Raw genomic sequence first — 21,352 nt, forward strand, 5'->3', positions numbered from 1 at the left:
TGCACAGGGCAAGGCCCTGGACACACATGAATCATCCAGTCCAGAAGGAAGAGTTTTCTAAACACTGCTGGGTTAATGACCACACTTAATGTCGGTATCAAGAATAAATTGCAACCTCTGGAAATTGCTGTGCTAGCCTTAGGGTCATACACTTCCTTGGAGGCGGGGGTGGTGTGCGCGTGTGCGTGTAGGGGAACAGGCACCACTGCAACATGTCTGCAGACCTCTGCTTGTTTTATGCAAAAATCTCCGGACTTCTTCTTCCTCAACACAACCTGGTCCACGGGGCCCCTCTGCTGTCACATCGCAGCACTGCAGCCCAGCCCTGCACGCCAGCATCGCACACTGAGCACCCACCCCCCACCCCCACCCCGCCCCCGAGCCACCGAGGCAGGGACAGCTCAACTCTCAGCCTCCCAGCACAGTGCCATTCACATGGCACAAAAAATGTCCGCCAGCCACTTTGGTCGAAGTGGGTTCCCCAAAAACCTCGTCCTTTCTAGGCGTTTTGATGACATTGCTATAGAAATTACCCGGGGAATTTGCAGCCTCCCTCTCACCGGGGTAGAAAAGCCCCAAGCAAACTCTGCAAGGGACCACTCCTGCTGCACCACCACCATCCCGCTGCACTGCCCTAGCGTGCTGGCCAGCCTGTGAAATACCCTGTGTCCCACCACCTATTTTCATGTACTGAGACATGCAGAAAATGAGTTAAGAGACTAGTTAACCAAGACTGTGGTATCTTTAACAAGAAGTATTAAAACATACCTCAAAAGGCGTTTATTTTCTGTATTGCTACAGTAATTTCTGTTACCAGTATTACCCATAGACACACCCCTCTGCTCTTGTAACACTTCACCATGCCACACAGGATCCTGCTTTCTGAACCATTTTGAAGATTGCCAAAGTGCAGCATTTCTGGAAAACCTTTCAAAGCATAACAGTCAATTAACAAGCAAACTCTACAATAAAGTGTAATATTTTATTCAAACAAAACAGTAACCTTTGACTTTTATGCAAAGAGGTTCATTTAAAACAAGTTCACTCCAGGTCAGGATGCTGTGCTCTCTCTGTCAGTCCGTCAGTCCCCAGGGCACAGAGAACCAGCGGCGTGGGGCCCCGTGAAGCTCAGATGGCTGCCATCCTTCAGTTATCACAGTACTGTACCTTTACAAGAGACAGCATCAGCACTGTGATAACTGAGCCAGGGCAGCCTGTCAGTCATTGCAGCCCCCCCGCAACACTGCCGAGCCCAGGAGGCACGTCCTCTGTCTCCTCGGCCCTCACATGTCTCAAAAATCCCACATCACCCCCAAGAGACACCAAGCTGCTAGGTGAAAGGCTCTGGAGCGTTGCCTTCACATCTGAGGTTTCAGTCCAGAAAATTATCCAGATAATTAATGCTATCTTAATGACCACTGCAGCTTTTACAATGCAGCTCAAAGTGTTTTTTAAGTAGCAGCTTCTTCTGACCAAATCCACCAGTGCTGTGTTGGAGAAAGGGTAACTAACCACTCTACAACTATCACTACAGTGAATGGGGGCACTCCTCTGTCCCCCTTAAATTCTAGAGCTAGAACCTAGCGTTTGGTCCATGCTTCTTAAGTACTGAATGTCATGAACCAGTCAGTCAATGGGTATAATGGCAGACAGCCAGGTAAGTTAATGGAACTACACCACTAGTGACAGCTGAGAAGCGGGATCACAAACAGCACGAGTACAAGGGTAGCACCATGCCCTGACCACGCGGCATACTGCACCAAGCCTGCCAGCCTTTCGCCAGCAGAGCGGGCTGGCAGGTGGTGGAATTTTACAGCACTGTGAACACATTCGGCTGGGCTTAATCGGAGTTTGTCACATGTGCTTCTGGAGCCAGCATCACAGATGCCCGTTCCTATGCCTACTGATGGCTTCGACGGGAGCAGCACCCAATGCCAGGCAGCCAGCTGCGTTCCTAAGGGACTGCAGCTGGAGTAAGCAGAAGAGGGACTTAAAGGGTTGAGGTGCTCCAAGTATGCAGCTGGCACTTTTACATCATAGGATCCAAATACAAAATTGCACAATAAACATTTTCACTGCAAACTAGTTAAATTATTAACTTACATCAACCTATACTTTACACACACACACTTTTTTTTTTCTTCCCTAAAACCAGGCATTGCTGAAAACGACTACTCCTACACAAACACCCAACCTTTGGTTAAGGGAATCAAATACAACCGAGTTCTGAAACAGGTTTAAAAACCGCAACTGTTTTGCATAGTAAAAGTTAATGTGTTACTAAATTTTCTATAAAGTTTATGATGTTGATGGACTTCACCAGAACAAGTTGCTCTCATATTTCTACCAGGAGGAAGCAGAAACTCCAAAAATGGTGTAACACTCTGATTAAATTACCTGGAAAAAAGCATGTCTCAAGATGTTATGGAGACTGTTTTTAAAAGAGAAATACGTAACACTCAGCTGGATCCAGCTATCAAAATGGTGTCTTACAAGTTTTTAACTCAAGAGGGCAACGGAGAGACAAATATGGAAATATCTGAGTAGAAGCACGCAGTGGAAAAAAATATTTGTACATTTTAAAACAAACTACAAACATACATTACATAAAAAGGGGACAGCCAACAGATTATGCAATACTGACGTAAGACGACACAGATGACTTAAGCATATATTCCAAAACTCACAGATTTACCACCATTTGCAGATTAATCATTAAAGAATCCGCTGCTGCTAGGAAAAAAAAACAACAAAAAAACTCGGTAAAAAATACTGACATATTCTGAATATACAACGGTGACTTTTGAAAAGGAAGGAAGCTGCGTAACTAATGAACCATTTGCTCTCACTCTGAGGTGTTTTTACAACACTATTACTATTCCAGCAGAAAAATTCTACCCATTTCAGTAGAATGGCATAAACATAGGATTGGGAATCCTACATTTCACAGGCTGAAGAGACAAGAGAAGAATTGTGATTTTATAGCTCAAGTATGCCTTGACCACTGTTTCTAGGTTTTACTCTGTGCTCCAGCAGTTACTGTTACGCTCTTTAAAGGGAGAGTATATGTGACTGCCAGGGTGAACACTATCTCCCCAGCACCCTCTGGAACAAGGGCTGTTTGAGTTGCACACATATATGTTGTAAGGGTTGATGCCATTTTCTCCAGAAAGGATGTAGCTCTTACTCCAATACAAATAGTTTGCTCCCTTGCACCTAACACCGACACCCCCACCCCCCCGATTTCTGCTTTGTTCCTTAAGACACACAGACCTGATACAAAAAGCCTAAGTAGGTTCCCTGTTAGCATCAGAAGAATCCCCCTTTTTGAGGAAAACCCACATTAGTTTTGGAGTCTAGCAAACATTTTTGTTCTTGTTATTGCTAAAGACATTGCATATTTCCATATGCTTTTATAAAAAAACTCTACTGTTTCCAGTGTTTGCTGCCAGTTCTCACTTGTCACAGCCTTTTAAGTTTCTCTGGCTGGTCTTTAAACTCCAGTCCCACCTCCTGTCCCTTTGGAGCTGGTGCTTCTATGGATTTTTTTTTTTTCCACTCGTTTTGCATGAACCAAAATTTCTTTAGCATCACACTGATGGAATTACTGCTGTGCCCTGACCACAACCCACAAGGCTTGCGACTCCCCACCCCTACGCACAGGTCAAGTATCTTCGAGTACTACAAGCAGCTCTCGACCCCGCTCCTGCGGCAGCTTGCGAGGCGCGCTAGCAGCAGGCCCCCTGCCCATCTGGATTAGCGCGATTTTAACAAACCACTGTAGAAGCCTGAAAAGAAGAGAAAACAAACAGCAAGTTACGAGGACACCACGGCCTGACGAGCGACTGCCCGGCGGCCCGGGGGAAGGCAGGCCGTGTGTGCGGAGGGGGAAGGCGGCGGCCCCCGGCCGCCTCAGCCGCTCCCTCACAACTTCCCCTCGACGGCGCGGCGCTGAGGGGCCGGAGGCCTGAGCAGCGCGCCCCCCGCTCTCACACGGCCCCCACAGCCCCCGCCTCGCCCACCCCGCTCCCCTCGCCTCACTCGCCCTCCCCCGGCCCCCCAGGGCCCCCCGCGGAGAGGGAAGCGCGGCGGCGGCCGCCCCGCTCCTCCCGCGCCTCAGCCGCAGGCCCCGCCCGCGTAAGCGCCGCCGCCCGGAAAATAACAGCGCGCAGAGCCGGGAGGAAGCGCCGCGCCCCAGCCCCGCCGGCTTCGCCGCCCCGGCCCCCCGCCGCCCCCCGCCGCCCCGGGGCCGGGCCGGACCGGACCCACCTGCGGGCTCGGCGGGGCCGGCGGCGACATGACGCAGCACGGGCTGGCGGCGTGAGGGCCGCCATCTTGGTGTGTTTATGGCAGCGCCGCGCGGCCATGTGACGGGCTCTTCCGGGGGCGGGGGCACGCGCACCCACGGTCACGGCCGCGAACACGCGCTGTGGGGGTGGGGGCGGGGCCAGCGGCGGGGGGCGTGCGTGTGCGCGCAGCGGGGCGCGCGCTCTTTGCAACACCGGCGGGTGCTCGCGGGCGGGCGCGAGCCCCGTCGCGTCTCGCTGTGGGGATGGAGCCCCGCCGGGTGCGGGCGGGGGGGCCGGAGAGCTGCCCCCGCCGCGGGGCCGCGCCTGCAACACCCGCACCCGCGGCAGCGCCCGCCGGGCCCATGCAAGGGGTGCCCCCCCACCCCCACCCCCCCCCCGGTACCAGCCTTGGGCAGCCCGGCGGCCGCGCGCGTGCGGGCCGTGTACGTGGAGGCAGCGCGGGTTCCAGACCGACCGCGGGCTGTAGGGCTGCAGCCTGCGCGTTTGCAGGCTGTGCGTTTACAGACTATGTTTTGCAGACTGAATATTTTGCAGGCTGTGCGTTTGCAGGCTGTACACTTTTCAGACTATATTTTGCAGGCTGTCTATTTGCAGCCTGTGCGTTTGCAGGCTGTACATTTTTCAGACTATATTTTGCAGGCTGTCTATTTGCAGGCTGTGCGTTTGCAGGCTGTACATTTTTCAGACTATATTTTGCAGGCTGTCTGTTTGCAGGCTGGTTCGCAGGCTGCGCACTCGCAGCCCGCCCCGGCAGCCCACCCGCTGGCTGCCCGTGTCCCCGCAGCCGCGGCCCCGCACGGCCTCCCGGCTGGCTGCGGGCACAGCCACGGGCTCCCCGCCGGCCCCGCAGCCGCCCCTGGCTCGGGGGCCCCGTCGGGCGGCGGGACTACAAGTCCCAGGGTGCCGCGGCCCGAGGGGGCGGGCGGCCGGGCCCCCCGCCCCGCTGATGTGTACGGGCCGCGGCGGCGGCTGGCGGCGGCGCGGGGGGGGCCGGGCCGGGGCCGCCTGACGAGCCGCGTTGCCCCGCAGGGAGCCGGGCCGGGCTCCGGTGGCCGCCATGGCCTCCAGGCTGGTGCGGGCGGTGGTGCTGGGCCCCCCCGGGTCGGGGAAGGGCACGGTGTGCGAGCGGATCGCCCGCAGCTTCGGGCTGCAGCACCTCTCCAGCGGGCAGTTCCTGCGGGAGAGCCTGCGCGCCGGTGGCGGTGAGTGAGCGAGAGCCCGCGGGCACCGGCACCGGGGGCACGGCCCCGCGCCTGCCCCGGGACGGGACGGAGTGGCGGGAGGCGGGGATGGGGATGAGACGGGCATGGGATGTAGACAGGGATTGGGGATGGGGATGGGATGGGGATTGGATGTAGACACGGATGGGAATGGGATGTCCACAGGGATGGGGATGAGATGTGGATGGGATGGGGGTAGAATGTAGATAGGGATGGGATGTAGACAGGGATGAGGATAAGGTGGTGATAGGATGGAGATGGGGATGGGATGTAGATAGGGGTAGGATGGGGATGAGACGGGGATGGAATGTAGACAAGGATGGGATGGAGATGGGATGGGGAGCACACTCATGTACACACACACACGCAGATACACCACAGGTTGTTTTCTTTCTGTGGGGTTGGCACAGCTCATTCATCCTTATCCCCCCAGCCTGAGCTGGCGGAGCTGCCCAGTAAAAGTGGGTCTGATGCTGCGGGGAGCCTTGGGTGTGTAATGGTTTCATCCCTGTGCCCGGTGGGTATAGCTCTGGAGAAGCCAGTACAAATAACCAGCCACCGATGGTTAATGGTGGCATCCAGGCAAACAGGTTGCCTGTTGTTAATAATTTCATCCTGCCTCAGGTACAGGAATGGGGTAAAAACTGCAAAGCGGTGGATGGCAGATGGCTGAAATGCTGGTGCAGGCAGTGCCTGTGCAACACCCACAGCAGGAGGGGTGGATTGCGAACGTGCATTTGTGCCCAGGGGAAACCCCGCTGGGAAAATTGCTGCGGGTCATGGGGTGCTGTGGCCGGGTGTTGGGATGTGCTGTGCCATGCCATCCCCTGCGGCAAGGCTGGTGGGGTGTTACGGGGTGCAAGTGCATGTCCCCGACTCCTTATGGAACTCCCTTCTAGAAGCCGGGGAGAAGGAGGAGGTGGGTGGCAGCACCTGCCCTGCACAGGTCACCCCTGGCAAGACCCAGCTTATTAGGGCTTGAGAGCTCAGAGAGCGCAGTGGGCAGCCCCCGGCAGGGCAATGCTGCTTGGCAGGAGCTCGGGCTCCCCGCAGCAGCTCTCTGCTCCTGCCCGTCCCATGGGTGACACCCGGGTCCCAAACCCGCGGGGGAGCGGATGGTCTTTGCTGTGTTTGCGCCGCAGGCAGTGCTGTCAGCTGGTGAGATGCTCCTCGGCCCTGGCGAGGCTCCGGAGCAGGTGTGCTGCACCCCAGCTTGCCCTCAGGTTCCTCTGCAGATGCCATTAGGCAATCCCAGCGTATTTTTTTTTCCAGCAGTTCCTTCTTTCCTCTGGTGATGTGTGAAATACCAGCCCAGAGGGGAAGCTGACTCACCAGGCAAAGGAGTGGTAAAACGGCATTGATACAAAACAAACGGAGAGAACCTAGAAGTGATTTCCCTTTTTAGAAGGGTAACAAAGTGGGGGAGAAAAAAAAGTTTTGGAGAGCCACATGCTCCAGCAAGGGCGTTGCACACAGCCCTGCACGCACGGGTCACTCATTTAAAAATACCCAGGTTTCCTTTCATAATTAAAAAGTACAATAATATTTCCTTTTATAATGAAAAAAATACAATAATATTTCCTTTGGAGGGAGGCTCAAAATTAGGAAAACCCCCATGACGGCTTTGGCTGCAGGACAAAAGGCTTGGGTGAAAAGCAAGCAGAGGTGCAGTGTGCGGGAGCAGGGCAGTGCAGTGAGACTGCCCACCCGGGAACTTGTAGGATCAAGCTTTAAATGTGTCTCTTGAATTTTATGTTTCAGTTCATGTTCTTGCTGTAGAGCTTCTCTGGGGACCCTGGAGAAGGGACTGTGAGTGGAGTTAGCTGAAGGTGTTTCCCACAGTGCGATTCCGGTAAATTCAGTTTCCCAAAGCAAACAACACTGAGAAATGCAGGTAAAATTACTCAGAAGAAAATCAGCCTAGTTTGGTACAGCTGGCATGACGTTCGGGTCCCACCTTTGACAGCCTCTGGTTACAGCTCTCAGTAAGCTGCAGCTATGTGCTGGGGTGGTTATTTTTTTTTGCTGTTTGCTTTGGACAAGCTGTTACATGACTGTGCTGCAGTGTGTGAGCTCCGGGGGAAACGACGTGGAAATATGACTCTCCTCTCGAGTTTATCATCTGCGCCACTGGTTTTGTATTTTAGGAGGGCTGGGGCTCTTCAGTACGAATAGAATCATTACAGAATCATTATCCCAAAGGGACCCGTCAGTCTGATGTTTTTAGAGTCATCTCGGTCCAAGGATGGCAGGGAGGCGTCGATGCACTGGGGATTTTCCTGCTTGCCATTGCGAGACATAAAATAGCCGTGGCTGCGGGGTTCAGGCTTGGGTGGCACAGAGGACTCCAGCTGCTGGAGGAAGCCCCATCCACCCAGCCTGGGGAGGGCGCCTGGCTCGCTGCCTGTGCCAGTGTCTGTGTCGCCAGCCTCGGGGAACAAGGACTTCACTTTGCAGCCGTCTGAAGTGGCTGAACACACGGTTGCTGCTGAAGTGTTGAAGTTTTGCTACAGTGACCCTACAAGTACCTTTGCCACCACACATTCGTGTGTTAATTAGTGTCTTCTCTTAGTGAGTGGCTGCTCTGCTGTAGGAAAGGTCTTTTAAAGTTCTTGGAAGACTTAGAAGCTGTGGTTTTGGTGCTAGGCAGGGGTGCTGGAGGGTGGTGAGCAATTTCCTTGGCCAGTACCTTGGCCCCAGTACCCAGCTGGTCGTCTCTGGTGTTGGCAGCATCCCGGAGTCTTAGTGGGACTCAGCGGTTAATTCGCAATACAGCTTAATGGCTTGGCTTTGGCTGAGGGTCTGCATCCCCCCAGAGACACGTGTGTCTTGTGTCAGTCCCACCACTCCCTTTAATGTACTTCCTTGGAGGCAGAAGTAGCTCCAGTCCCCTCCTTGTGACAGATTTCTTTAGCATCAACCGAAGTAAGCACAAAAAAGCCCAAGGGGGATGTGGGATGCGCACGACTGAGCCCCACAGTCCTTCTCCCCACCTTTTCCATGGGTGATGGTCTGCTGGCAGAGCCACACACTGGCCCCGTTGCCTGTCAGAGCTGAGCCCAGGAGATGCAACCTGCCAGCCCTCTGGTTTTCCAAAGTGACATCCTGCCGGTGGGGACAGGGTGGGAGCGAGGGCCCTGGATGCAGCATCCCTGTCAGGAAAGAGCTCCCAGGGTCCCAAACCCAGGGTGACACCTGGCCCCGGCCAGCTGGGTCGTTGCAGCTTATCTGCACTGGTGCACAGGTCGGTCCCCTATTAACCACCCAAGGCCTCTCCTCTCTATTAACTCCAGATCGTGTTGCTGTAGCCTAAATTAAAAAAAAAAAAAATCATGTAAAAGGTTGCGTGTAGGGCAGAAAGTCCGGCGTTATCATGCAGGGTCTGGAGGCTGCCAAGAGCCGTGTTTGGGAACAGCCTCTCCTCCAGTCTGCCCTGCCTGGCCCCGGGTGGCTGTTTTGTTGCTGGTGGCCTTGGGGGCTGGAGGCATCCCTCAGGGCTGTAACTTGGTGTTGCTTTGATAAGGAGGCTGCAGATCAGGGTTGTGGGGGAAGCCACAGAGAGCTTGAAGTCCCATGTGTTAAAGGGCAGATTAAACCCGTGGTCATTAGATTAATGAGATTAAGCCCATGAGTCGAAAGGCTGTTTTGCACAGAGCTCAGCACTGCCAGGCGCCAGCCTGGCTCAGGGAGCATGAGCAGCATCTAAGGAGCCCCTTGCTACCTGGAGTAACTGCAGAGCAGTGCATGCAACCCCTTGCTGCCCGTGGCTGTAGCAGTGGGGGTTTTGGTGCTTGCATGGGTGCTGTGCAGTGCAATAGGGGTGAGCCTCAGCTCCTCATGCAGGGGGGCCAGGATCTTCCAAAGGATCTGCCCAAACCTTTCTCCTCTTTGGTTTGTGGCTGGGGAGTGCTGCTCAGGTGGGGATTGATGGACCAGGTTGGGCCCTGGGGTGACAGCTGGGAGGGGGACAGCAAATGTAAAAACTGGAGATAAAAGCTGCCTTGAAGAAACCCCATGGGAGCAGGGCTGTGCTGTGGGGATGCTGCGCTCCTGTGTCCTGGGTATTGGGGGGGGTCCAGGGACTGGGCAGCTCTGCAGGTCCATCATGCAAAATATGTGCCTGTTCCTACATGCCTGTTCCTCCTCGGTGAGAGGGTGGGTGATGGTGCCACAAGTGTTTTGGAGAAGGGAGAGGCTGGAGGGGCTCCAGGAGCTGTCTGGAAGCAGTCAGCATCTGCTGGTGCTGGTGCATGGTGCTGGTGCTGGTGCATGGGCCCCCATGGCAGTGCATTCCCCTTGTGCTGGTGCATGACCCCTGGGCCAGTGCCTGCCCCCCGTGTTGCTATGTGCACTCCATGCCCATGCATGCACTCCCATGCTGGTGCATCCCCCCTTTGCTGGTGATGTCCCCCCAGCACACACGGGGGGCACAGAGGAGCAGCATCCCCGCCAGCAGGAGTTGTCCATCGTGGAGCAGCGGAGAACCATCTGCCCGTATTGAGGGCGTGGGAAAACTGCAGCCTCCGTGATGCAGAGCTGTGGGCCTCCGCTGTATTTCCAGGCTCCACAACAGCAGCCCGGCGTATTTTTGGTTTGCAGCACCAGGCCTGGCTCCAGCAGCCCTGCTGAGCAGCAGCCGGTCCCTTGGACAGCCACCCCTCCTTGGGGCAGCTGCAGCTGCAGCCCACGGGGCCACCAGGCTGCTCTGCTGGTGGCCAGCAGCTCTGTCCTGCCGGCAAGCACGTTCCCAGTGAGCCTGTGGCAACGTGCAGACCACATGAATAAATATTAAAAAATGTAGGTGGATGCGATAATATTTACGCCTTAGCAGGTCTCTGTGCTGGTTGCATAAGACATCGTGTATTTTTTCCATCCCTGTGTCCTTTGCTTTCCTCCGCAGGAGAGCTGCCAGCAGCGCTGGCAACGTATGGGCAGCAACAAAAAACTTAGTGAAAAAAGGTATTTTCTGCTCTTGGTGCCTGGCAGCCACCGTGGCTCCGAGCAAAGAGCTGCTCAGCAGGGTGAGCTGAAATGCCGTTACAGAGGGGGACGTGGTCCTGGTCCCTGCCATGACTCAGCCCCATGGGCCGGTGAGCCAGCACCTGCTGCCTGCTCCGTGTCCGTGTCCGAGGCAGGCCAGGCTCCAGGGGGGAGCGTGGCTCGGCTGGCAGCCCCCAGCTGCCCCATGCTCCTGCCAGGCATCCTCTGCAGATCCTTCTGTGAGCCTGCGAGGTTTCCTGTGCACGTCCCAGCCCCACGCCTTCGGGGGGATCCCTGCAGGCTGCGTCAGTTCCCCTGTTAGATCAGATGAACTCTCTCCAGGAACTGTATATTTTGCAAAAAAACCCTCCTGCAGCTCAGGAGTTCAGGTGCACGTGCCTGCCCGCTTTGACATCTTGCTGCAGCCTGGGAAGCCAGAGCCTGCCTCGGAATGCAGGACCCTGTGGCTTTTTTTTAGAGGACTCATACTTTGGGAGGGCTAAAATGTGCTGTCCTCACCAGAAATCTTGCACAAATTGATGGCAATATTGTTTGTTTCTGGTGACAAATGCTATTTCAGCTGCTGTGGGAAGAGAGCAAAAGAGTTGGTGGGGTCCTGTTCCAAGAGGGAAGAGGCTGGACCTCTTCTGGTGGCAGGATCAGGAGTTGCCACGTGTGGTGGCAAAGAATACTTGCATTTTCCAGTTTCTTTGTGTCTCTGAGCAGCTACAGGAAAATTGCAGGCAAACTGTATAATGTAAGAAGCAACTGAATTTATTGCATCTCTCCACGAGGTAGCATCTGCTTTACCCAGCTGCAATGAAATATATAAGGAAATAAATCCCTATTACGTTGGCTGCTGGCAGCAGCTGCCCGCGTGGTGCCAGGCTGCCCAGAAGGGTGGGTCCAGACACGGCGTTATCCATGTAGAAGCCACCGCTGGCTTCTCCAGCGCTGTTGGTTCCAGCTGAGTGACACGGGGGAGAGCCGGGCAGGGGCTTGGTAAGGCATATTTACCTTGCAGTTACACCACAGTTATGTTCTCAAGGATTTGATCTTGGAAATAATTTTCTTATCTGAGCGTATGTTAAGTTGAGGCTCTGAAATCTTAAAACCCTTTGGACAGGAAGCCATCTTCTGCTTTCCAGAGTGATTTAACAAACACTTTGAGATCTGGGCTTTGCATGAGCTTGCTGGTAATGCCTGTTTACTGCCATGTTTTGCACGTGAAATCGTGAATTTGCACCTTTTCAGCTCTTTTGTAACTGACAATGCCAGCTTTTCCTGACAATGGTTGTATGTGGAAACTTCATGCCTCTGAGCCAAATGCTGCCAGATCTGCAAGCGTTGCTTGTCCTCATGGCTTTACTGGAAACCACCTCTGAGGCACCTGAAAGAATAGGCATTATTAGCACCCTGCCTTTGTCATTGACATTGCTTCAAAGCGAGCCTGAGCCAGGCAGCAGGCAGCAGGAAGCTGGCCAGGTCTGTGGTCCCATCCCACCACCCGACGTGTGTGGAGCTTGGCAGCATCCCTTGCAGCTGGTTCAGTGTCTTCAGGACATTTAGTATTGGTGCCAGTGCCACCTGTACCCACACCGGTGCTGTCTCCAAAGCCGAAGGAGCCCTGTGTGTGGCACGCAGTGCATGCGGCCGGCATGGCAGGGGTGGTGCGGGTGCCCCTTGCTGCTGTGGGCTGCCAGGGTTCTTCAGGTATTTCAGGCATTTCCATTTCTACAGCACCAAAAAGACCCAGTGGTTGCTCGGCCGTTGGGAGCAGCAGCTAAGGGCAGAGGGACGCTGCTGAAAAGCTCCTGGATGAGCAATATAGGAAGACAGGCAGAATTTGAGGGGGAGCAATATTTTTTAAGTGGAAATATCATGCTTTTTTTTTTTTGCTTTTTTGTGACTTGCGTTTTTTTCTTCTCTTGAACAGAAGTTGGCGTCTTGGCAAAGCAGTACCTTGAGCGAGGCCTTCTGGTGCCAGACCATGTCATCACGCGCATGATGATGACGGAGCTGGAGAAACGGCAAGAGCAGCCCTGGCTGCTCGATGGTGAGTGTGCTGCTGCATCCCCTCTGGGTGGGAAAATCCCAGCCCCCTTTCAAACATTGTATTGCTGCTAATGGTTTGGCAGCACCAGGAGAGAGAAAACCCAGAAGGTGCCTTTGCTGGTTGTGGGAGGAGAGGCAGGAGCCGACCTGCTGGCAGAGGCATCTGCCTGCGTGTTTCTTCCTCTGCCCTACACAGCAGCACGTGTGTGTCCAGCTGAGCCCTTGGCGCACAGCCGGGACAGGGAAGGGCAAGGCAAGGAGATAGGTGTTTCATGAAGCCGAGCCAGCAAGCAGAGTGGGGCTGGAGGCATGCCAAGAAACATCTCTTACCACCTCCGTATTTGTGCAAAGGAGCTACTCATCCCGAGCCCAAGAGCCACCTGAGGTACATGTGGGTGGAGAAGATGCCAAGAGCAAACCGGCACGGCAAGTGGTGAGAGGAGCAGCAGAAGGTTCGCCAGGAGCTCCTGCAGCCCTCAGCGGCGAAGCTGTGTGCCAGCAGCTGCGGTGCATCGCTGCCGGTAGCCGGGGAGCTGACAAGTGCCGATGGCAGCTCTAGGCATTGCTTTGGGGCTTGGGCAGGGGATGGGGCAGGGCTGAGCAGGTCACACTGACCTGCGGTGTTGGGCACAGGCAAGTGTGACGTATGGGGATGAGTGGCCGTGGCTGCTGTAGGGGGAGAAACCCTCCCTTGCCCATCTGCTTTGAAGAATCACAGAAATAAGACTGAGCCAGCTGATTTATAACAGACTCAGGCTTTTGCAGAGTTCTGAGGCTCCTGGCAGGGAAAACACAGAATAGTCTACAACCAAAACAAGTCCACGGTATAGTGCCAGGGACTGGAGGGCTGGTGGAGCTGTGTGTCTTCCCCATAGCCCTGGACAGCCCCAGAGGAGAGGTGGCTTGTGCTGGGGCTTGGAGTCCGGCCGAGCTTTTCTCACTGCAGTGGGCACTGGGGATGCAGCAGTGTTGGCACTGGGAGGTCTGGCACCATCACCCCACTGGGCTCGCAGGGTGGACGCCAGAGACCTCAAGTACTGTAGGTTCAGGCTGCCTTGAAGATGCCTGTGAATCCTCACTATTAAAATGTTATTATTCTTGCAATAATGCCACTCAACTCGTCAGGGAACATGGTGGTTAACAAATATTACAGCAACAAGCACTGCATAAACAAGTACATATTTTGTTGTATTAAAATTCCAGTGTTTCAACACAATCTTGGGGGGCCGCATCAACATGCTCAGATCTGGGTTCTTGCAGCTCAGGGTGCTGATGTACCGTGGTCTGACCCCCAGCAGCCTGGCCCAGGAACCGGCTCCTGTTTTATCACAGCTTTGCATCCAGAGGTCCCGCCAAGGTTGCCGAAAGGGGGAAACAAATCGGGCTGTGGGCTGGTAATGAGGATTTCAGGAGCCGCCTGCTTTGTGTGTTGGTCTCTGCCTATACCAAGATGTTTGAGGGACGGGCTGCCCCCAAAGCTAAAATCTGAACACGGGCAGTAGCAATGCCGGCAGCCCTGCGCTGTCACGTTCCTGTTAACTTTGGGGGAATTCATCTGCCTGGGGGCACAAGCGGTGGGTGCAGTCAGAGCCCCACTCCAGCAGAACTGTGACAAGGAGCGTAGTTATTTCAAGTGGTCTGATAACAGAAGTAACAGACTGGCTTCACTTGGTAAGACGGACTACATGCATTCTCTCTCATAATGGCTGATTCATTCCCTGTGCTGGCGTCCTGGCAAGCTCTTGGCTAATAATACTCTCCTTGGGAAAAGCCTAGGAGGTCTCAGAGGGGTTTACAGATGTAAAAAAAGGTTAAAAAAAATGAAAACAAAGTGTGTTATCAGCAGAGAAAACTGGAGAGGGGACAGGTCACCCCTGGTTGCGATCTGGCAGCAGGAGCAGATGCTCCCACCTGCTCACTGTTTTTTCCAACAAAAGGTACCACTGGGCACCCTCGGAGGACGGGGATTTCTGAGAGCTGGGTGATGGCTGTACAAACCATTCCATTGCGGTGTCCTCCATGTCCTCCATGTAAACCAGCAGTGTGTCACTTGTCTGTGCACAGCGTTTTGTTTCCTGCCATTGTTTCTCTGTAATTCCAGCATTTTTCCCTGTTTTGTTGTTGCCTGTGCCCTCTTGCTTGCCTCCAGCTATGACTTTGCAGGAAAAGACGAGCCCACGGCGACCCATGTGCTGTATTTCGGGAGCCAGTGCTGTAGGAGCTATTTTTTATTGTAGCCATATGGTGGATGCCTGTCTGTTGGACTGCTTGTGCTGTAGTGAGGAGCTGCGGTGGTTTTGCAGCTCCGGGGCTGCGGGGCGGGTGGTTTTGGTTCCATCCTGCTGCTTTCCTGCCTCTCCTGACAGCCCCTTTCTGTTGTGGTGCCTGCGCAGGTTTCCCTCGGACGCTGGGGCAAGCCAAGGCGCTGGATGGGATCTGTGAGCTGGACCTGGTGATCAGCTTGAACATACCCTTCGAGACACTGAAGGATCGCCTGAGTGCCCGCTGGATCCACCCGGGCAGTGGGAGGGTGTACAACATGGACTTCAACCCCCCCCATGTCCAGGTAAGAGCCTGTAGCATCGCGGGATGCCAGCTGGGAGCAGTTCACAGAAGGGAAAGGTCAGAGAAGCCTTCCTCTGCGTGAGCTGAGATCGTAAAACAGCCTTGGGGAAGAAATGCCAGGTAGTAAGCACCGAGCACTGGAGGACTTTGCCCTTGGGAGCCAGCCTGAAGGAGTCATGCTAAATGTTAATTAGGAAAATGGGATTTATGTTAAATGCCATCTGAGGATGCTGGATTGATGCAGAGTAGGCTGTGTGGCGGGGAGCTGCAGCGTGGGCAATGGGGCTGGTGGCTGCATCCCCTTGATGGTGTTTGCCTTCCTGCAGGGCATCGATGACCTGACGGGCGAGCCGCTGGTCCAGCGCGAGGACGACAAACCCGAGGCCGTGGCTGCCAGGCTCCGAAAATACAAAGATGCCGCAAAGCCAGTGATAGAGTTGTACAAGTGAGTTGGACCATGTGAATAAGTCACGGCATGCCCATAAAAACAGGCACGAGTGCTGTTTCCACCAGCCAGTCCCATGACCCTATCCCCACAGCCCGAGGAGCCCCGGCGTGGCCCCTGACAGATTTTGGAGGACAGATCACTGCGCTCAGTGGCACAAAGCCCAGCCCTTCACTGCAGCCAAGCCCTGCTTGGAGGGAGGAGGCTGATGCAAAGAAATTCACAGCTCCTGTTTGTCTTGCTGGGCTCCATAAAGAGCTTTGCTGGTGCTGGTGGTGGGAGGGATTTTTTGGCTGTGGCAGAAGGCACTTGCAAATCCCTTCTGCCCCCCAGCTCTGCTGTGCAGGGTGGGAAGCCTATTTGCAGAGGTGCTGCCCATCAGTGCTACAAAACCCAACCAGTTAAGACTTTCAGCTTCTTTTTGGGCAAGTGTCCCCACGCAAAGCTGTCGCTGAGCGAGCCGAGGCTCTGCAGGCAGGTGAGGACGGTGACGTTGCAGAGAGCAGCTCCCCTCCTGCAGGCACCGGTGAGCTGCTTGTTACCCTGCTTCAAACCAACCCGTTCACCCCGGGCGGTGCAGATCCCGGGCGGTGGGTGCTGCCCAGTCAGTCTGCAAAACATCAGTCTGGGCCCCGAGGCATTTAGCAACTGGCCAGAGGGAAGGAGAGGGGTGAGAGCCCAGCGCTGGCTGGGAGGGCTCCGCTGTGAGCACCCATACGTCCCAGGGCTTGTCCCTTCCGAGTCTGGGGCCGTTCTCTGCTGGCTGAGTTGGGAACAGATGGATTGCTGTAGGGTGGCAATCCACCGCAGAGAGGGAGCGAGCACCCGGCAGTTTTTAAAAGCAGAACTGGTCCGTGGCGTGTCAAAAGCACCCTTGCAGGGGAAGGGGGAGAACAGGGGCTCTGAATTTCCCACCAGCTTAAGCACATGAATAGATGCTGCTGTTTACATCTGTAGAGCACTTCAGAGAATGGGTGGTCTTTAGGGGGGCGAGGGTGAGCTGTCGTCCTGGGTAATGTGGTAATTTGCTGTTGGCTGGGTGTGGTTCATCTGTGTGCGGGTGTCGCTGGGCTCCTCCAGCAAATGCTGCGGATGGGAGCAGCCACTGCCCATCCCCTGTATCCCCCTCTGGCCCAAAAAGGCATCGGTGAGCTTCCAACCCCGCCTGGCTGTCCCCTGCCGATGGCCAGCCTGACTGCAGGTACTCACCAAGGGCTGGTGCTGACATCTTCTATCTCTGTTCCAGGAGCAGGGGCATCCTGCACTCCTTCTCGGGGACAGAGACCAACAAGATCTGGCCGTATGTGTACACCCTGCTTTCCAACAAGATCGCACCCCTTCTCTCAGACGAGGAGAACTAAACAGCTTGTACCAAGGACCAAGAGTTAACGCCATCACAGATTGGGTTTCTCTGGGCGGTGCTGGGGCCAGATTAGGTGATCGTGTGGTACCTAAAGTCCCTTCCCTGGTGTACTGGGGCTACACGGTTATAGCCAGTATCAGGCAAAAAGATCTTTGCTTATAAGGTCAGGTCTGCTACAGCAAGGGGTTTTTTTTCTCTTTCCAGACTGTAAAGTATTCCTGCCTATGGTCAAGTTTGCACACAGATCAGTGATACAAACCTCGTTTTGATATGATACGATATGATATGATCACACCAGGTTTATGCAGCTTGCCATGGTGTCCTTGCCACCCCCATACACAAAGCCCAGTCTCCATTTGAGCCTACAGCATGCCATCCCGTTGCTCCACAGTACCGTTTACTGCAGATTGCTCTCTCGGTTGGTTGGGGTTTTTTTCCTATAAATTATTTTCTATGAAATTAATATCTCAGAGAAACAAAGGTCTAAAAAGCAAGACTTAGCCCAGTGGGAACCGGTGAGCAACATGGAAAATGGGTACGCTACGAAGCCCAGAAATGTGAAGATCACATTTCCAGCATTAATACGCTTAAAAGAGGGAAAACATTGGAGGTAAAACATGTGCTTCTTGCATAAAGAGAGATGAAACCCCTGTTATAAAAAGCTGCTGTACATTTTAGTTTTCAGGAGATGCTGTGACACCGAGCAGGGTCTGTGCAGGGGATACGTTCCCCTCCTTTGTGCTTGCCTTGTTTATAGCTTTTAATACTACAAGATAGTCATGTTATGAGAATTTCTCCCAAAGATATATTTTAATGTGTGCTTCAATTTTGCGGAGAAATCAAGTCATTCCAATTTCTTTGCTGCCTTTATCCCTGAGGTCCCCTGGAGATGGGATATTCCCTGTGTGGTTCCCATTGCAGCCGTAGCGTCCCTGGCAGAAGCAGCTCCCTCCCCATGAATCCCTGGAGGGATGAGAGCCTTCCCTTCCCCGGGACCTGTGCAGGGACTGCCAAGGGCTGTGCCCAGGTAGTTCCCTGTGATTTGCAGCAGCATTAGAGTGTGTCGCTCCTCTTCCCGTGCGCAGGAGCTTTGCGGCCAGTTGGAGTTGGTTTTCTCAACTGGAAGTACTGTAACCCATTTTGGTGGTAGGATGCAGTACCTAAGCAATGGGGATGTTCTTTTTGTCTCCTTGAGTTGCCTTATTTTATAGACTATATATTTAAGAAAAAAGCAAGATGTGTATTTTTAAAGGTTTGGGGAAAAAAAAAAAAAAGCACCAAATTTTAGCATCAGCTTTGGGGAAGCCTGCACAAGGCTGCTTGTGTTTGCAGAGCATGCTGCGGTCTGCCATGGGTGCTTCAGCAGGAGGGCAGCAAAGCTGTCAGCCCCTGATACCCGTTTGATTAATTAGAGCAGCCTGGGCAAGTTTCTGTTGTTGAAATGTCCCTGGTTTTATTTTTGCTTGGAGAGTGGCCCTGCAGCAGGGGGTGGGGAGCTGGCTGGCTTTTTTAGGGATGCACAGGCTCCGTGTGCAGAACTTCAGCACATCCCTGGGACTCTTTTGTCCCTGCTGAGCCACCCGCATCCTTGCTCGGTCAGAGGAGCCCCTTGTGTTTGCTCGCTCTGTCAGAGGCAGCTTCACCCTGGTGCTCTCCTGATACCGGCGCCTGAAGCCGTGGGGTGTATGCCAAGTGAGATCCCTGCCCGCTCGCTGCCTGCCCCTGGGCGAAAGTGATGGTGCGGTGGCGGCAGGGGAGGCTCTGCATCCCGCTCTGGATGGGGATTGCCCAGATGGGAGCGGAGGGACCGTTGGGTTTCGCTGCTGTCCCTGGGGGCCCTTCCATCCCCCCAAGAGCTCCCGGGCTGGGAGGACGCAAGTCTTCCACCCTGCGATGAAATCCTTTTTAAGAAAGATTTTAGATTTTCCCATGACCCTCAGATGAAGGTCTGGCCCATTTTTAAACACATCTAGAAATAGCCAAAACGTGTGTGCTTTTCTCTTTCTAGAAGTTTTGGGCAGGAGGGGAGGAGATGATGGGGGGTGGGTTTAGGCTATAAAAGCAGCCTGGCCATGGCGGGCAGCTCCGCTGGGGCCGCACGCCAGGTAGGGGGGCTGCTCCCTGCTTTCCCTGGCCGAGCTTGTGTCTCGTCCTTCCCTGCCACTGAGACCTGCGGAGGGGCTTGCCCCATGCAGCCCAGCGGTGGGGCTGGCAGATGGCTTTGTCCCAGGAGAGCCGCCCGAGCGCTTCTTTTAAAGGCTCAGGCCCTATAGTGGATGTAGAAATCCCGTGACTCTGCATGCATCGAGCCCTCGGGATAGATTTTTCTATGAGAGTTGTCGTATCGTGCATTTTCACAGACCAAATACCGGCAGGGATGAGGTCCCGGAGCAACGACGTGTCCCTTGCCATTCCTCTGTGCCGTGCTCCCCTTTGATACTTTACTGTGAATTTCCTGCCTTTTCTAAAGCAACAGCAATTTTGTACTGACCCAAAATACTGTGTGGTGGGAAGAGGGTCTCCCCGCGCGCCGGGCACCGCTGGCATGTCAAGATGAGTTTTCTTCCTGGAGTTTCTTCCCAGTGAATTGCTGCAGCTGTGTTACTGTTTGAAAGATGTAAATAAAAGTTTTTTCTCCTGCTTATCCCTGTGCTGGCGGTGTTGGTGTGTGAGTTATACCCGATCTCCTCTGAAAGCTGGGCTCTGTGCCAGGGCTGCAGGATCTGCCTGCAGGTACCAGGGCATTTCTGACCCGGGGTTTCTTTGTAGGAGCCGAGGAGGAGGAGGAAGGGGCAGGGCAGAGGGAGGAGAAGAGGAGTCAGAGCATCTCCACTTGAACACAGGAAAAAATCCCTCAATAAAGTGGGTCCCCAGGTTTTGGGCTTGGGCACAATACTGCTGTTTGGGTCCTGTCTTACAGCCAGCTCCTTTATTTAACATAATCCAGAAGATCAATTAAAAAGCCAGGTCTGACAGTGTGGATGAAGCCAGTTGCCCCTGCCCTCCCATATTTGTTGCATGTAAAGTGGGGTTTATTTTCCTGTTCAACTTCCCACAATAAAAGTAATGGAGAGCATTAGGCAGGGCAAGGCTCTGGCTGTTGCCTGTGCCCCGTGTAATCCATCGCATGCATTGCAGTAGCAGGGATTAAAATCTGTAAACCCAAGTGCCTCTGCCCATCGCTACTGGCTTGCAGATCCAATTGTTTTTCGCTTTTTTTAATTCCTAAATAGCAGTTCAGGGCCTTCAGTCTCCTGTTTGGAAAGAGCAGAGCACAGACTCAGAAATGATTAGAAGAAATTTCAAAAAGGGTGCTACGCAGCAAAACAACTGCCCGGCAGTTGAGAAAGCAGATGCATGCCAAGGGTTGGGCTCGACATCCACAAGCGAAGGAGCCAAACCTGGCTGGAGGGATGCGGGTGATGCCGCAGTTCAGGGTTGTGGCAAGCTGGAGGCAGAGAAGGGATGTGTTGCCTCAGTGCAACTCCATTGGAGGGTGCAAGGGCAGATAAATACAAGGAGGAAAAATTGCTACATGAGCTAGAAAATGAACGCAGTCTGAAAACAAAACGTTTGGAGGTCAAAAAGCAGAGGGATCTGTGAGGAGTGCCAAAATCAAGCTGAGACCAAAGCCTTGGCTTTCCCTGAGTGCCCTCAGGGGAGCTGGGGTGGCACAAGGGTCGGCGCCCCCATCCCCAGAGCCTGGCCTGCAGCATGCGGGGTGCCTCCGGCTGCCCCAAACCTGGGGGCTTCTCCCCGATCGCAGGGGATCTGTACCTAAACCCGGCACAGCTGGGGGTGCAAACTCCCCCGCCCGGCACCCGCAAAGCAGCGTGGCCCTGGGGGCTGCTAAATAGTCCTTGAAACTTCAGAACAACACTGAGAGCATTAAAATTCTCCCCTTTCTCTTACAATTTGTCTATATTGTGCAATATTGATCTCTTCGTGCAAGGTTTATAGTATATTATTCTTTATTTGCTTTCTGCACTCTGTGCTCCTCCTTTACAGCCCAGTTATTTTAACTTGCCCTGTTGTGTACCTGCCCCCGGACCTGTGCCTTGTGCCCCTGGTGGTTTCCCCATCGGTGATTATACAGCTCGGTTCCCCTGGGCATTGAGTGCAGAGATTAAAGCTTCCAGGATGCTCTGACACGGTGGGGACAGGGGATACCCAAGGAAGATAACTGGAATTCCCAATGACTGCTTGGAAGAGATGGCACTGATAGCTCATTACCCCATGGCATCTGTAGTTCTGCCTGTGATAAAGATTTGGGGGCAATTAACAGCATGCTTATAGCATCAGCTAGTGCTTGCCTTCCCAGGTACCCAGGGAAGTGCCCCAGGTGTGCCTTGACCAGCACACTGCCCCGTTCCCAGTTCTGCAAAGCTTTAACATGCTGCATCCCTGCTGAGTC

The 21,352-nt window shown here is 54.1% G+C and overlaps 1 protein-coding gene and 1 long non-coding RNA gene across 2 annotated transcripts; one reads left to right on the top strand and one right to left on the bottom strand.

Moving 5' to 3' along the window:
• Window positions 1-963: 963 nt before the first annotated feature.
• LOC114013306 (uncharacterized) lies at window positions 964-4,384 on the bottom strand. The gene is made up of 2 exons (XR_008749002.1): window positions 4,270-4,384; window positions 964-3,788 (listed from the first exon to the last, which is right to left on the bottom strand). It is a non-coding gene; the product is annotated as an uncharacterized LOC114013306 (long non-coding RNA).
• A 663-nt stretch (window positions 4,385-5,047) lies between these two features.
• Window positions 5,048-19,582, top strand: AK4 (adenylate kinase 4). Its single transcript, XM_013302488.3, has 5 exons — window positions 5,048-5,512; window positions 12,447-12,566; window positions 14,959-15,131; window positions 15,457-15,575; window positions 16,822-19,582. The coding sequence occupies exons 1-5, from the start codon at window positions 5,368-5,370 to the stop codon at window positions 16,934-16,936; spliced, it is 672 nt and encodes a 223-aa protein (XP_013157942.3). The 5' UTR covers window positions 5,048-5,367; the 3' UTR covers window positions 16,937-19,582.
• The last annotated feature ends 1,770 nt before the right edge of the window (window positions 19,583-21,352 follow it).

Source organism: Falco peregrinus, chromosome 10 (assembly GCF_023634155.1).
Source record: "Falco peregrinus isolate bFalPer1 chromosome 10, bFalPer1.pri, whole genome shotgun sequence".
Taxonomy (NCBI): Eukaryota; Metazoa; Chordata; class Aves; order Falconiformes; family Falconidae; genus Falco; species Falco peregrinus.